Genomic DNA, 16,381 nt, shown 5'->3' on the forward strand with positions numbered 1-16,381 from the left:
ATTGGTTCAACGAATTTAAACGTGGGCGAACATCTGTTTTTGATGAGGAGCGACCAGGACGCCCGTACGTTTGTCGAATGCCGGCTTTTTTAGCGCCCCTCAACAAATCGCGCGTGTATGGTTTCCCCGGCAAAGATCCGATGCAATGGTGCCCCCCCCCCAAATGTTTACTTCATCCACGACTCTCATCTGAACACCTCCGATTGTGTAAGTTGATAAAGTTTGGTTGTGTCTTTTGTTGTTTAAGAATAACACGTCGGTGCATTTTTTCGTATTTAATTATTAGCGTGCGTGTAGCGTATCGCCCATCCCCATCTTAGCAAATGATTCAATTCTGGAAAATAAACGCTATTAAAATATTTGATCGCATATGTCCAAATGTGAATCGTTAGGTCTTATAATGTTAAATGCTTTCATTAAGTAATTAATTCTTATCCTACGGTTCTTTCTTTGCAATCCCGTCATGCCGCTTTCAAATACGTTTTCATCATCTCTCTCAGAGACTTGCACCATGCCCTTATAGGGGTAACTTAATCGATTTATTTCTACTAAGTCGTCGGTAGGGGGTGGGTTTAGCATTCGATATATCTTGAGTTGACAGTGGTGCCATTACAGCACACAACCTTCAACCCCTTCCCACGAGCTGCGTCTGTAATCATGTGATTGAAGGTCAGTCATCAGATATGTCCTCAATAAGACATTGCTCACACCCCTAGTGCCCGTAAAAATCAGGACCAGATCGGAATTCGCTTAAATAGCAGGCCGAACGTTTAAAAAATTGAAAGTGAAAAATCGAGAATGAGCCGAGGCATTTGCGATCGCAAGTTCGCGAAAATCAGCAATCATTAAAGGCGAGAGTGCCAGAACCAATCTTCGGGTTGACTGGTGTGCGTGGGCCCGAACGCCACGAAATCTTTGATCTAAACGAATCCATTCTGGTGTCCGATTTGTTTCACAACATGCTCCAATTAAAATCAGTACTCCTCCTCAAGTTTTCGATGAAATAATTTTGTCCTTCTTGCTGGACCATTGAATTTGTTAATTAGTACTCCAAAAGAAATTTATTTTTTCTTCATCTTTCCATTTCCGTTGTAATGTAAATCTCCGCAGATTAATAAATATCTAATTCCGCGTTCCAATCAGGTTCAAAAGATTCAACATTTTGCATTTTGTTATCTCAATATTTTCTCACCATTGAACTGTGGGTGAAAAGTCCTTCATCCTCCATTCACCATCGGACATGGTCGGCGCAGAGTCTCTTCAGTTTGTCTGCGCATTAGTCTATTGATGAGGAGCCGCAAATGGCTTTGATCCTCTCAAACTATTTTGTTTTTTAAATGTGTTTTGGAGTGTGGTCTTGAGCTATTGATGCGGGATCCCAGAAGTGGTCGGTCGACCCTTTTCTCCGAGGCCTTCCCTTCTTTGCCTACAGGCTTTGCCTGTATGTTACGTGGCCGCTTGTCGAGTGGCTGTCCCCCGCCAAGTCGGAAGGGTCACCTCGCCTTTGCCACATGTCAACGCCCCGCTCCGTCGATGTGACGGCGACAGCACCATGATACTTTGCATCGTGAAATGAAAGGAGATCAACGGAACCGTTTAGTATCCCTCCGATTCCCAGAGTGGCGGGCGCCGCGGGGCTAGCGACGGGACGTTGTTCTCCTGATGAAAAGGAAAATGTCGGGAAATTGCCTCTTCATGTTTCTTAGATCAAAGTTTATAAAAAAAGAAGAGGCATCTTATGCTGTTCATTACATTTCGCATTTAATCACCTATCCTGCTTGGGAAAGTCTGTGAAAATCCCCTCGAGAAAAATAGGAATTTTGATTCGGTGGAGGCTGATCAAAGTGGGCAATGCATGTTTCTCTGCGAACTAGAATAAAAGAAATAGTGTTTAACCGCAGAAAGAGTTGAGTTTTTCAGAGTGGAGTTTTGGCTCTCGTCTTCTGAGGAAGCACTCCCTCATGTCTACGACGGAGGATAGCATGTAATACAAGGTTTGCGTAGAAAGTATCGGTGACAATTTTTTCCTGATGTGCATTGCGTGAGGTGCTGATTTCAGACCGTCTTCGGTTGTTAAGTGCGCGCATGATCGCAGATACTGTATTGTTGGCATTGATAAGACAGTGACTGCGCATACATCGTAATATCACTGAAAATTTGGCGATACGAAAGATCTACGCTAAAATCCTCCCGAAGGTCTTCACGGACGGAAGACCAAAAGAGCAGAGTGTCTGCTTACGTAAACCTTCTGCAACGACATCGCGACGATTCCCCAACCCCTATAAAGTTCCAACTTGACACCATCATTATTCCTATTCCCTATAAAAGTGAAACCCTCCCTCAAGGTACACCACCATGGGACCCTAAGTGCCGTCAAAGAAGCTTGCACGCGTACCCTTAAAGGACCTTCCGGAATCCGCCTCCTAACGGGTAGCCTTCGAGTCGTGGAAAAGCCGCTGGTACAAGTGTGTCGACGTTTAAAGGATGTACTTTGAAGAATATTGAGGCGATATCTAACTTAAATCTATTTTCCCTGACTATAATACATTGGGCCCTAAATCGGAGGAACACCTTTCCCGCTGAGGATTGGCGCTCCTCCTCTGCGTGAGTTCGACTGGGGGCTGGCCAAAGTCTTGCCAATCTTGGCAGTGCCCCGGCGGGATCGCCGCCCACGTTTCCGGCCCAACTGCTGCCCCCCTCTTCCTCCGCTGGTTTAAAAATAACGGCGATCTCTCGCACTTTCCCTCGTCTTGCGAGAGACTCGATTGAAGTTGCGAAAAAATATATCGGAATAAATAAACGAAAAGAGGACTCGCGGACAACACCCTCCGAATGCCTAAAAGAACTATTTTTTTTCGGACGTCCTTGCGCGTGCCATCGTGTTTGCCGCGAAATGTCCCCAACGGCGCCCATTCGCAATCCCACCATGCGATACTCCTCCCCCTTCCCCGAGGAGAGGTGACCCACCCCTGCGCCCCCCTTCTCTCCGAACGGAAACCTCATTGGCAGAGGTCGAAGGCGAGAGCAGTTTGTTTTTTTTTACGCATAAAGGCCGCGAATAAATTTTAAAGTTATTGGCAGCTACCCGCGAGGGATTTTGGTCGTAAAATTTCCGTTCGCTCTCATTCACAGAAACACAGCCGTCACACTAGCGCTTGTCGCTTTGGCCCCTCGTGTTTTTCGTTTTCCCGGTCGCACAACCTGTCCGTCGCGGTTTCGTAAACTGTTTGCTCCGCGGGCGTCGTTTCATCCGAGTGCGCTTGATATTTGGACATCGTGGGGACCGAACGCGCGGTGAAGTTCAAATAAAATCCTTAAAAAATGATATTTAATTTTGGCATTAATTCATCTTTTTGAATCGGCGATGGTTAAAATACACTCGTTGAATTTTTTAGCAGGCCTTTATTGAATTAGTTGAAGTTCTCCTTCATGAAAGTAATTAGTGATAGCTAATCCGGACCAGCGGTCAATTTTTGTGCAGCCCTATCCTTGGTAACGCGAAAACTAAGTTATTCCGAAGGAGATGCGTCACTGGCCTCCTAGTGGCAAGAAGGGCCAACGGACTCATTATTTATGTTTATGATAACGATATATTTAAATAACCTCCGTCAGTCAAGAAATGCATCGACCGAGTTGACTAGTTAGGGACGGCATTCTCAATTCCAACTCATTTACGGGAGTGCTATTATTCCTTAACACACCCATCCTAGTGATAGAGAGGCTGTAAGTTTGTTTTAATGTTCATTATTTATTTCTTATTTAGAGTGTGATTCAGGTATACGCAGGCCACTTTCTTAAACACACCCAAGTGACCTAGTCTGTGTTCCCTTTCCCACCCCCCTTTCTTGTAGCTTTGTTTTCCCCCACCCTCCTCTTCAACCTTGTGCCAATAAAGTTTACGGTCTCGGATATCCCGATTTCATATATACACACATATAAATATAAATATAAATAAATAAATAAATATATATATATATATATATATATATATATATATATATGCGCTGTACAGCAAAGTCAAAGTTAAATCTTTATCTGGAAGTAAGAAAGGAAAATCTCTGCTAACAGTTAGAGATAAGGTGGGTAAGATAATGGTTGAGACAGGAAAGATCCAAGAGATATGGAAGGAATATATAGAAGAACTGCATAGTAAAGAACTGAGACCAACAAAGTTAGGCATAGAAAGACCATTAAGGGAGATAAACGTAATAAGGCCGTGGGGTGGATAACATTCCTGCGGAACTACTGAAATGATTAGGCAAATGTGGGAGGAAGAGGCTAAATGGGCTGATTCATAGCATCTATGAAGAAGGAATCTGGCCGGAATACTTTATGAGATCAGTTTTAGTTCCCATTCCGAAAAAGGTAAAGGCTACGGCATGTGAGGACTACAGGACAATAAGTTTGATATCCCACACAGCTAAAGTTGTTCTCAGGATCATAAACAAAAGAATAGAGAGTAGGGCAAATGATTACTTAGGGGATTATCAGTTTGGGTTTAGGAAGGGGAGAGGTACGCGTGATGCCACTGCAGTAATGAGATTATTAATCGAGAGGAATATAGAACACAACCAGGAGGTATTTGCATGTTTCGTAAATTTCGAAAAAGCCTTTGAAAGAGTGAATTGGGGAAAACTGATGAGTATATTGCAGAAAATAGGAATAGATTGGAGGGAAAGGAGGCTAATCCGCAACATGTACCTGCCGCAGACTGCTCAGGTGCGAGTTGGGAACGTGGAGTCTGGATGGGCAGTGTTAGGAAGAGGTGTAAGGCAGGGTTGCCCATTATCACCGTTGCTGTTCAACTTGTATGCAGAGGAAATGATTAAAGAGGCATGGGAAGAACTGGAAGAAAGAATGAAAGTTGGCGGGAATTCGTAAAATCAGTTAGGTTCGCTGATGACCAAGCTTTAGTTTGTCAGTTGCTAAGGGGTTGCAAGCATTGCTGAGTGAATTGGAAATTCAGTGCGACAGGTATGAGACGAGAATCAATATTAATAAAACAAAGGTTATGCGATTTTATAGAAAGAAGAAACATTGAAATAGGAGGGCAAAAACACGAGCAGGTAGAACAGTTTACGTATCTCGGAAGTGTTTTGGACCAACACGGTCAAAGTAGTAGAGACCTAAGGAGAAGCATTGCGCTAGGCAAAGAGACTTTCACAAGGAGGAGGCAGTTGCTGACAGGGACGTTGAGTAAGGATTTTAAGAAAAGAATCGTAAAAACTGATTTGGAGCGTAGCTATGTACGGCGCGGAAACGTGGTCATTGAAGCAGGAGGATAGACGTAGACTGGAGGCTTTTGAAATGTGGGTTTGGAGAAGAATGGAGAAGGTGAAATGGACAGAAAAGAAAACAAACGAGGAAGTACTTGGTATGGTGGGCGAAGAGAGGGGTTTGTTGGGTGAAATCCTATGGAGGCAGGAAAAGTGGATGAAGGGTGTATTGACCGGCAGTGGGATGTTGAAGACTTTAATTGAGGGGAGAATATTAGGCAAATGAGGAAAGGGAAGGAACAGGATAGGGATGTTGGACGGGATGAAGGGAGGAAGAGAGTACTCAGAGATGAAGAGGGACCTGATATAAAGTAGGATGCTGGATTTTGTATTTTGTTAGGAGTCACAAAATGTTTATTTAGTAGCTGTGTCCGTCCAAAACCCTACCTTAACCGGTAGATTACCTAATAATATATATATATATATATATATATATATATATATATATATATATATATATATATATATATATGTATACATGAATGTGTTTGTGGGGGGGGGTCACCGTAGTCCAGGGAATAGAGCGTTGGACTACTGACCGGAGGGGCCTGGGTTCGATTCCCGGGGCACTTTGGGCACCTGCAGCTCTACCGAAGCTATGTGATTTTTCGGGCACCAGATCTTCCTGGGAAACCATAACCATGTATATATATATATATATATATATATATATATATATATATGCATATGTAGGCATCATTGCAGCATAGTGGGTGGAGTACTTGCTTTGCAATTCAGCGAGGGCGTTCTACAGCAGGGGGAATAATGCCCACCATCGACCTAATTGGCAACAATGGGTGCGATGACACTGTCAAATAATCATGCCCTCGCCCTTGTCGGCTGCGAATTGCCTTATCCGTGCGGCTCACGTGTCCCTGAGGACGTGAGTGGCGCAAGCACCTGTGCTCAGAGTCCTTAAATTCGTCGTTCGTCGCCGCTTTTCTTCCATCAGACATGAACGGCGCGCGCTGCCCTCCCGCCGCGACTCACCCTTCGCCCGATCGGCGCCCATTTCACGCGTCGCGATGCCAGTTCGATAGTGATGGAAGGCTTCCCACCGATGGAGCCGAATCCAACGCTTACCTCTCCTTCGAAACAAGCGAGAGGAGTTAAATCCGGGTGTTTGCATCCGTATATATCCGCCGTAGCATGAGGAATACTTTGGTTGGGCGGTCCAGTTGTCCCATAAATGATTTTCCTCCCAATCCAAGGGCGGAAACCTTTCAAAAGTCGTTGTCTACAACCTTGACATAGTGGAAGAGCTTGTGCATTCAGATGACCCCCAGAGCTGTGCTCTCAGGAGCAATGATAAACTGCTCCTGGTAGGGTCACCCATGCCACATAGGTCGAAGGATAGGAGGCAGACGAAAAGTAGTCCTCGCAGTGTCTATTCCTCAGTGAGGTAGTTGCGAAAGGCATCTCTCTCCGGCCGTTCGAGATATGGTGTCGCGTTAATATCACTGTTCAAAAAGCAAACAGAAAAACATCTCACTTAATTATCCCATACAACAATGATAGACATATTAGATATGAGTCCTGGCAACTACGGGACTCGGGCCTCTAGGCCGTTTGCCGTCCGTTAGAAGCAAAACTTCTGCAGTCCTCATTAGATTAAATCCTTGTGAAGCAGAATCGACAGCAGCAGAAAAGAAGTCATAGATGAGGAGCAAGCCAAATAATATTTCGAGCTTGGAGTGTTAGGAAGATATTGAGACCAGGCTCATTATTCAGATCTACATGGCATCCAGTTTTCTCTTGGAGGAAGAAATAGACCGGATATACCTTTAATTAGAGAAAATAATTGCGGGTGCTCCTGGAAGGATGTGTTTAACTGTTACGATGGATTGAAAGCGGGGGTGGGAGAAGGGAAAGAAGGGAGTGAGGTGAGGGACTACGGCTTCTGAACGAGGAATGACCATGGGGGGTTAGAAATCCAGCTGTGGAGGAGAAGGGGTTTATCATAATGAGCATTTGGCTTAAGCACCGTTGGTAGATCGTGCTTGGAAAACCTTATTATTCAAAGAGATATCAGTTAGACAATACTATGGTTAGGCAAAGATTTGTTAATATGGTAATCCATTCGCACATGTTTCCGGTAGCGGATGAGGATTCAGGTCATTATTTATTACCAAAGTGACCTTAGATTCAATGGGATAAAACAGGGAAGACAGGTGGGAAAAAATGAATAGGGTAAGTATTACCCGGAACGAAAATAAGTAGTACTAAGAGTCAGTAAAAAAGTGTATGAATGAGAACAGGGAGACGGATACAACGGTAGAAAGATGAGACCATGTCAGAAAAGTGATATACAAAGCCGAAAATGAAACTTTAGGGACATTAAATACGAAAAAGACAAGGAAGCGATGGATAACAGACGAAATGATATGGAAGATACTCTAGAAAATGAAATGGGAAACTTAAATCACAGAATTAAGCAGTAGGAAGTGCAAGGAGATAAGTAAATTGATGCGGGGGGCTAATTATATTTGTCAATACAAAACCCACCTTAAACGGTAAACTAGCAAAATAATGATAATATCATTAAACTACAGCATATAGGATATTCTCCGTATCCATAGCTATCACTTACTTTGTAAATTTATTTCCTCTGACGAAAATTCACTGGAGCCTATCCACGTATCTTTCGCTTGCAAATTTACAAATCACCCACTGCGTATTATTCTTGATCTTACAATAGTATCCGGGGGAATGAAAGGAGACGAATGTTATATACTACACTCTGCTCTGTGGTCCACCCAAGCAATGGATTTCGTCCAGAGCCATGGCGTAGCCCACAGGGGTCAATCCCGTCCACAGCCACTAGAGGTGCACCATTGAAGATACTGGGATGGTGTCAGCGATGAACTCTGTCGAACACCAGGTTGTGGTTCATCGCCCCCCCCCCCCCCCGCCCCTGTGGTCTCAGCCCGCCCCCTGGCAACTCCGTGACGCGCCGAGCGAGCGAGTGGGAGGGAAACCCGTCCCTCGGCTCCCGGATCCTGCCAAGGGAACTCTTCGATCGGCACGTCTCAAGCTGAGGACGACCAGAATGGCCACTCACCCAATTTCCCCCAATTCCGCGATCTCTTCTCAACTTCATCTCTAGGAAGGAAAGATAATGGTGGCCTCATATTTCAATGGATATTAATTTTCCAATAAGTTTTGAAAAGCGAAGCCTGAGGTACTTTGCAGCACTTGCAAGTGGTGTATTGTGTTGACTTCAACATCAAGACGATGAATCCAGCAGTGCTCAGCGATCGTAATCGCATGCGATCCAATTTCCAAAGTGGGATTATAGAGTTTGCTTTTGATATTTGCACCCGTGCCCAACTGAAGGCGAGGGTATGTTGAAAAATGTTTTTCCCTTACTTGTTTCGTAACCGTGGTTCATTTTTATAGTATAAAAAACACCAACGATATTCGTCCAACATTCTCAATCGTTGGGACAAGTATCAAATGAATTCAATTGAAAACAAATTTGGGATCAAGTTTATGATATTCAAATTTAATGATTCTCTCCCCTCGCTTTTGAAATGGTTGTCGGCCAATGACGTCCAGTTCAACTCTGAAAATGTCACCCTCCCCTAAAACCACATTCTTAGAGCCTAAATTAAGCGGAGATTTGGATTACTGCGGAATCAGGTTAGCTGCATGCGTTTGGTGAGCGAATCCGGATTTCGCTTTCACTGGATAATGGCAGAATTGGCGCCAGCTTCGTGGCCCGCAATCCCCCTTTCTCTTCGCGCCCCCCTTGCGCAAAGGGGCGTCTATTTTTGCCGGCGCCCCACCAGGGCCTCCCCAGAAGGACCAATCGCTCGTCTTCGCCTCGCCCCCGAAGGCCATCGGACACCAAATGCCCTCTGGGGTCCCAGCCGTCATATGCGGTGTCATGCCGTCATCCCCATCACCAATGGACGTAAACATAACAGTTTCAGGTTTAACTTTGTGGAATGCCTTCATTATGAGGCATTATCAGGTGTAGATGATGATGCACAGCATCGAAACCATGGTCGTGTGAGGTATCGAATCTTTATTGTGGAAGTTTTAAGTTTCTTTTTACCCTCATAATCAATGGACGTGATTCCTTTGGGTGGGATTCGATTCGGATTGGTAGAGGGCATACTTGACTCCCCTCCTCTTATTAATTGTGTCTTACTGGTTAAAGTAGGTTTTTGAAGAACCTACTTTTTATCACATGCGACATTTTTAAGTCTCACCAAACACTAGCCTAATCACAGTAACACTGCACGAAAATAATTTACCTCCGCTTCCCTTCATTCTGCCTGGCTATTTTTAAAGATTCTTGGAATCACCACCAGATGTCAGGGCTAGCGCAACGAGTTTCCCGCGTAGTAATAGGTAATCATTAATGAGTAAACGCGTTTGTGCTCTGGGAAGAGTTCTGTGATGCGGACGCCTCACTGTTGTCAACCCCGTCTATTGGCTTGTGAAAATGGAAAAAAATGAAATCCGAACAGTGATTACGTATTCCTCGATTAAATACTCCTTGTACTTGTTCGAATCCCTTCCTCTCTCTCTCTCTCTCCCCGTCTCGCTTACGCCGCATTCTCCCTTCTATTTCACTCTTTCCATCCTTCTCCACATCCACGTCTGAAAACCCTCCAATCTTTGCTTATCCGCTTCCCTCATCCACAAAGTTTCTGACTCGCACAAAGCCTCTCTCCACACCTGAGATTTCAATAATTTTTTCAGTGTAAATCATGTAAAAACTTCCTTGCCTGAGGCATTTTTTCGTTTATTTTAATATTTTGTTCACTTTCGTTTAAAACATTTCCTAGAGTACATAGATAAGTGAAATGTTCTACTTGCTCCTTTGCTTGCCGTTTATGATTCAATGGCCCGCTTTGGTTTCCTCTCACTCGATAGCCTCATTCCCTCCCTTTTATTTGCATCGATTCTCATTCCATTCCCATCTCACACTGATTTTGCAATGCACTCAGGCATGACTGCAATCATTTTGCTAACTGACCTGCTGAAGGTTAATCATCAGGAAACATGAGTTGATAGCTTTCCCACCTACTTTCATTCCTTCCTTCGCCCCGTCGCATGCTTCTCCTATTATTCCTTCTCGCGTGGGTGCATTGAATTGCACGGGTGAGATAATGGACAGCCCTCGCTCACCTATTCTCGTAGGGCTACCCTCTCGCCTCTCAAGCCGCGGCATTTAAATGGTATTAATAATGGTTACATTCATCTAGACAATATCCTACTGGTCACCGCAAGGGCGTGTGGCGGGGGATGTGAGGTCACCAACCGTAAAAGATAGTGGAACCAAATACAAAACCATAATTTTCATGCAAATATACACCCACCAAGGCGAATACGATAATCTTGCGAAAGCCTTTTTAACTTAAACGCATGAAAATGCATATATTATCAACAGATGCACGTACAAATATACCTTATGTCTAACGCGACGTTCAATCTTGTCCTGACTTTTTAATCGAAATGTCTTGGGTATTTCTATTCTAGTGACATTGACTTCTTACTATTATGATTCCTGATTGTCCGGGGAAAGAACGAGTATTTGTATCTATCCGTACTTGTATCTCCCTTATCTCATCTTTGTGGTTTGATCCACCTAAGTAGTGTGGGGCCATAATATTTTCTTTAGGACCGTTAGGCCCCGAATGAATTATAATGTTATTATAATAACTTGGATTCCATGGGGCCATAATATTCTTAATTATAATATCTTTGCTGTTTTTTGGGCTTTCTTTTCAAGAACTGCCTAATAGAGTATTGAGGCGCTCTTCTGCGCAAGAGCGAATTATTCTTTCTTCTCCATTTATTTTTGCCGCATGCCCGATCATCAATTCGTCATCATATCATCATCATCAATCATAATCCCATCTTCGTTCCGCTCAACCCCAGGCGCGAGTTGATGAGCCCCCGATGCAATGCGTACATGTCATCCATTAAGCGTACGGGTTCTCTCCTCTCCCGCAGCCTCTTCATCCTGTCCTTCCTGCTGCCGTACACGTGGCTGCTCTACGTCGCCTCGGCAGTCATGGGCTTCGGCGCTGCCATCATCTGGACGGGCCAGGGCAACTACCTCACGCTCAACTCCGACTCCTCCACGATGTCGCGGAACGCCGGACTCTTCTGGGCCATGCTGCAGAGCAGGTACGTTTCGCCCGAATGAATCCTCCTCTTCACGGACAACCTCCAATGGATAAAACCACGACTGGGGTTTATTTTGGTTCCGTAGGAATCAATAATGACTTTGTTCGTATCTGGCACGCACCATCTCACGAGTTTCTTCTCGGACCGTGAAATTCGGTCAAGAGCATGCACGTCTGTGTCGGCGAGGAGACTCCACGCACGAAAAGTATTTAGGGTCACGAAAATGACGGATTGAGTTTGCCGCCACTTCGTCACGGAATCAAGAAACCAATTATGTGTCAATTTCTTAAGGATGACGAACATCAGCAAGTAATACCACGAATATCTGTGGGAAAACGTTGATAGAACTAGCAGGATGTCATTGGTCTCCCACGCTGCGCATTCCTCCGAGAAGTCTCAATGTTTTCTCGTGGTCCCCCTCTCACGGTGTGTCACAGGAGATAAAAGGGTATCGATGCGATGAGGAAAGAGCCCATGTCTTACGTCCAACCAGGGTGTCATAGGGAAGCGTCATAATGGTTTGGTGGTTTGACCAATTGGAGGAGTATTCTCCTCATGAGGAGAGACTCCATCTCTCCATATCATCTTCATGATTAGCATTGCCAATTTTTTAAAATTACCGTCTTGGAAACCATAATTAGTCGCCGATAAATCAAAAAAATCAATTCTGGTTCATCAAACTATCATATAAAACAAATGAGGGGCAGTCAAATGAGCACCGAACACCCGCCACAACAACCAGTCCGCACAACCCAACAACTGCGCGCGCCTGTGAGATGTCACTATGCAGTTCTCCATGGCACCGGCGCCAGGTACACAGTGGCAGTATCCATGCGTATGAAGCTAGCTTTTTTGCGGACTGTGGCTCATGGCCATGGGTGTTCGGTTTTTATTTGACTGCCCCTAGTAAATTTGAAACTTGACCCTGGAGTGAGGTCGGGGGGAAATATGGTGCCACACGCTAACACCTAAGAAAATGTTGTGTATGCTGCTAATCGCTTTGCGACACAATGTTTTTACCTTTGGATTATTTCATCTGAACTTCAGTAATACTCGTCGGCCATTCCGGATCATCAGGGAAACTCGTGGATCATGACGCGCGCATGCGCATAAACGTTTTGCATCGCACGTTATGCTGTTTTCGAGGCACGTGAATGTTCTCACATATCCCTCCAATCGCAGCGATGCCTCTCCTTCTGCTCCTCTCTCTCGCTCGTAAAATATTATCTCTCTCTTTCTTTTCATTTTCGTCCTGGCAATGATCAGAGTGCGACCTAAAATGCAGAGTGTTTCACATTCACCAATTATTCAGAATTTTCTCCTAAAATTACGCAATTGCGTGTATTTACAACTTTCACCCTTAGGTTTTATTGTTGACACTGTAGATCCATGGAATAATTTTTCTGATTATCAATTCGAATAATATTGTTAAAAAAATATGGCTCGCGCCTAAATCAGTGCTATTTGAAATTGTTTCTAACTGTGTTGCATTTTATCCTTAATAATTACGGCGTTAAATTACCTCTTCGACTTTAGTGGATTTTTAGAGGGGAGAGCATGAGGCGAGCGAAGTAGAGGGATGAAAAGAGTATATGTATATATATTATATATATATATATAAGTATATATTATAAGAAGTATATGTATATATATATATATATAATTTATATATATATATATATATAATTTATATATATACCTGTATAGCGGAGTATTATATATATATATATATATATATATATATATATATATATATATATATATATATATATATATATATATATAGCGGAGCAGAATTCCGTCGAAATGATCAAGAATTAACGTCTGAGTGATCTTTTTATGTGTTTCTATATTGTTTGTTGCTGTCCAATTTATTATTGATAGAAATGAGCTCTTATGGCTAGTAATATTGAATGAATGTCAAACTCCAATAGCCGTAAACAGTTTACCTTTCTAAACAAAGTACAAATGAAATTAGTTGGCTAGCGCCACAAGTCAAGAAGGGGTAAAAGGTAAAATGCTAGAGAAATGCTAGTAAAAGCTAGAAATGGCAAAAACCCTTCACTTTTCCCCCCTTTTTGCAACGGTCATTTTCTTGATCGTGTAATTTCCCCTCCCCCTCGCTACGTAACCTATCGTTTCAAACTCCTCCATCATCAGCCTTGTCTATTGGCTCTTGTCTTTTTCACCCATCCCCCCTCCCCCATACATGTAACACTATATATTCTTCGGATTGCCCTTCCCCTTTCTCACTTCGACTTGTGTAAAAAATTTTACCTTTTACCCCTTCTTGGCTTGTGGCGCTAGCCAACTAATTTCATTTGTACTTTGTTTAGAAAGGTAAACTGTTTACGGCTATTGGAGTTTTACATTCATTCAATATTACTAGCCGTAAGAGCTCATTTCTATCATTACTATGGCTTTCCAGTCAACTGAGCTAAAGAAATTCCACCAACTTAAAACTAAGATCGCTAAGATTGGTGAGGACATCCGTTTTCTTAAAAATTGTAAACAAAACAACATCTTTCCTAATTTCATTTATTCACTCCCTCTTTACAAAAAACGGAACCTTCATTTAAACAATAAAATTAGGAGGAAAATTTTAGTTTGCGAAAATAAAATTTTCTTTTTTCCAAGAGAAGCCAACTTGAGATCGGTGCATATTATCTGCACTTGAAACTTACGAAGGACTTGACCAATCTGGAATACGGGATCTGGCAGGAGCTAGAGAGGAAAATTCACTACGTGGTCAAAAAGAAGGTCGAAAACAAAGCGCGAGGGACCAACCGCAAATTCAAGTGGCTATTAAGTAAGTCTATGTCTTCTTCTCAAAACAGTGACAATTTTGATAGCGTATTAAACCTCTCTAGTGAGGTGTTTCCTAAGGAGGAGCTTAAATTATTAAATTACGGATTGAATTTTAATTTGCAACCCAAATCATCCCCTATCTGGTCTAGTAGCTCACTTAGAAGCTTCATTGAAATTTTTTGATCATTCCACTAAGGACTTCATCCGCAAAGGTTGTGAGAGGCAGATTAAGAATAACATTAAGTCATTTAAAAGTACCCCATCTTCTTTTTCTAAGCGTAACTTTGAAATAGTCAAAAGCTTAAGATCTAAAGATTGCTTTTACCTCAAGGCTGACAAAGGTAACTTGTGTGTCATTTTGGACAAAGACCAATATTTTGAAAAAGTCAGTATTTTGTTGTCAAACGGCTCTTACTCTGAGGTCAAAAAGAACCCAATTAACAAACTTGTGTCCCAGTGTAAATCTGTCCTAAATGATTGTCCTACTGTTATTGATAAGAAGACAAAATTCAAACTTTACGTTTCTAATCCCATTTTACCCAGACTTTATTGTCTCCCCTAAGTCCATAAGACCAACTGCCCCATGAGACCTATTGTTTCTAGTATTGATTCACCCACCTACCTTTTATCTAAATTGTTGGTTCCCAATTCTCAAACCTTAACTTCGTTAGCCCTCACTCAGTTAAGAATAGCGTAGACTTTGTGAATAAAATTAAAGACCATAACTTCTCAGAGGGTGAAATCATGGTGTCATTTGATGTCGCTAACTTGTTCCCTAGTGTTCCCATTGATATTGCCATCCAAGCATTGGAAAACTGGCTTAAATCTCTTCCCTTAGATTCCAAAACAATTGACGAATATGTCAGACTCACCAATTTGGTGATGAACCAAAATTATTTTACGTTCCAAGGTAAATTTTACAGACAAGAGTTTGGAACTGCTATGGGCAACTCACTTTCTCCCTTCTTTGCCAATGTTTTCATGTCTCACTTTGAGTGCACTTTTAAAGAAAAATGCAATTACTTCCCCGCGGTTTATTTACGATATGTTGACGACATCTTCTCTGTATTCGATACGACTAAGTGTGAACTTCATGACTTTGTGAACAATCTCAATAGTCTTTTCTCTTCCATCAATTTCACGGTTGAAACCGAAAAGAATAACATCCTCCCTTTCCTAGACCTGTCCCTCAATAGATCGAACGATAAATTACTTTTTGACATATACCGGAAACCCACACACACAAACAACTACATCCATAAACATTCTTTTAACCATCCCAGCCACAAATACGCTGTCTACCATTCTCTCATACACAGAATGTTAAATGTCCCTTTGGAAACTATGGCTTAGAATAAAGAATTAGAATACATAAAGATATTGCCAAACGTAATGGTTTCCAAGAATCACTTATCGACAACATATTAAAGAAACGATTTAAAAAAAATTAATTTCCACGGCCACCACACACAAAAAAGACGCAACAAAGAAATACATTAAATTACCCTTCTATCCTCAGTTAACCAGAGTTATCGACAAAATTTCCAAGACTGTTGACAAGAAAATCTCTTACACCAACAACAGCAAACTAAAACAGCTCCTAGGAAACACCAAAGACAAAACACCTACAACAGAGAAGTCTGGCATTTACCAAATCAACTGTGGGACTTGCCAAGCTTTTTACATAGGCCAAACACGCAGAAACATTCTTACTAGATATAAAGACCACTACGCCCACTACAAACACAATAAACCAGACAAAGCCAGTATGGCACAGCATATAATTGAAACAGGACACCACATGACAAAAGAAAATTTAAATCTCCTAAAACAAACAACGAATAATTTACTTGACGCTTATGAGAGCATTTTGATTTTCAAAAACAGAGACAATCTCCTAAACAGTGACACAGGACCTATTTCATATTCCTCGCTTTTTTCCCTGTTAAATTTAAAATAGCCCTTAGTTCATTGTGAACCTACAATCTCTTCAACGTTTTTGCTTCTTATCCTTTTTCCTTTCCCTTCCCTAAACTGTCGATTCTCCGTTTTTGAGGTATTCCCTTCATTCTCTGTAACGTTTTTCCCACATCCTCAACGGTTATTTGTCTGTAGGTTGCCTTTCACTTCTCCCTCCCCCATCTACGTTC

General features: G+C 42.5%; 1 protein-coding gene across 1 annotated transcript in view; it reads left to right on the plus strand.

The window, feature by feature from the left end:
- The window catches only part of LOC139688644 (UNC93-like protein MFSD11), a 134,553-nt gene that overhangs the window by 69,281 nt on the left and 48,891 nt on the right, over nucleotides 1–16,381 (plus strand). Inside the window, exon 3 of the mRNA XM_071586209.1 lies at nucleotides 11,247–11,423. Within this exon, the coding sequence (XP_071442310.1) occupies nucleotides 11,247–11,423 (177 nt within the window). The remainder of the gene's footprint in view (nucleotides 1–11,246; nucleotides 11,424–16,381) is intronic.

This window comes from Hetaerina americana, unplaced genomic scaffold (genome assembly GCF_022747635.1).
Source record: "Hetaerina americana unplaced genomic scaffold, ioHetAmer1.1.p SCAF_21, whole genome shotgun sequence".
NCBI classification, from domain to species: Eukaryota; Metazoa; Arthropoda; class Insecta; order Odonata; family Calopterygidae; genus Hetaerina; species Hetaerina americana.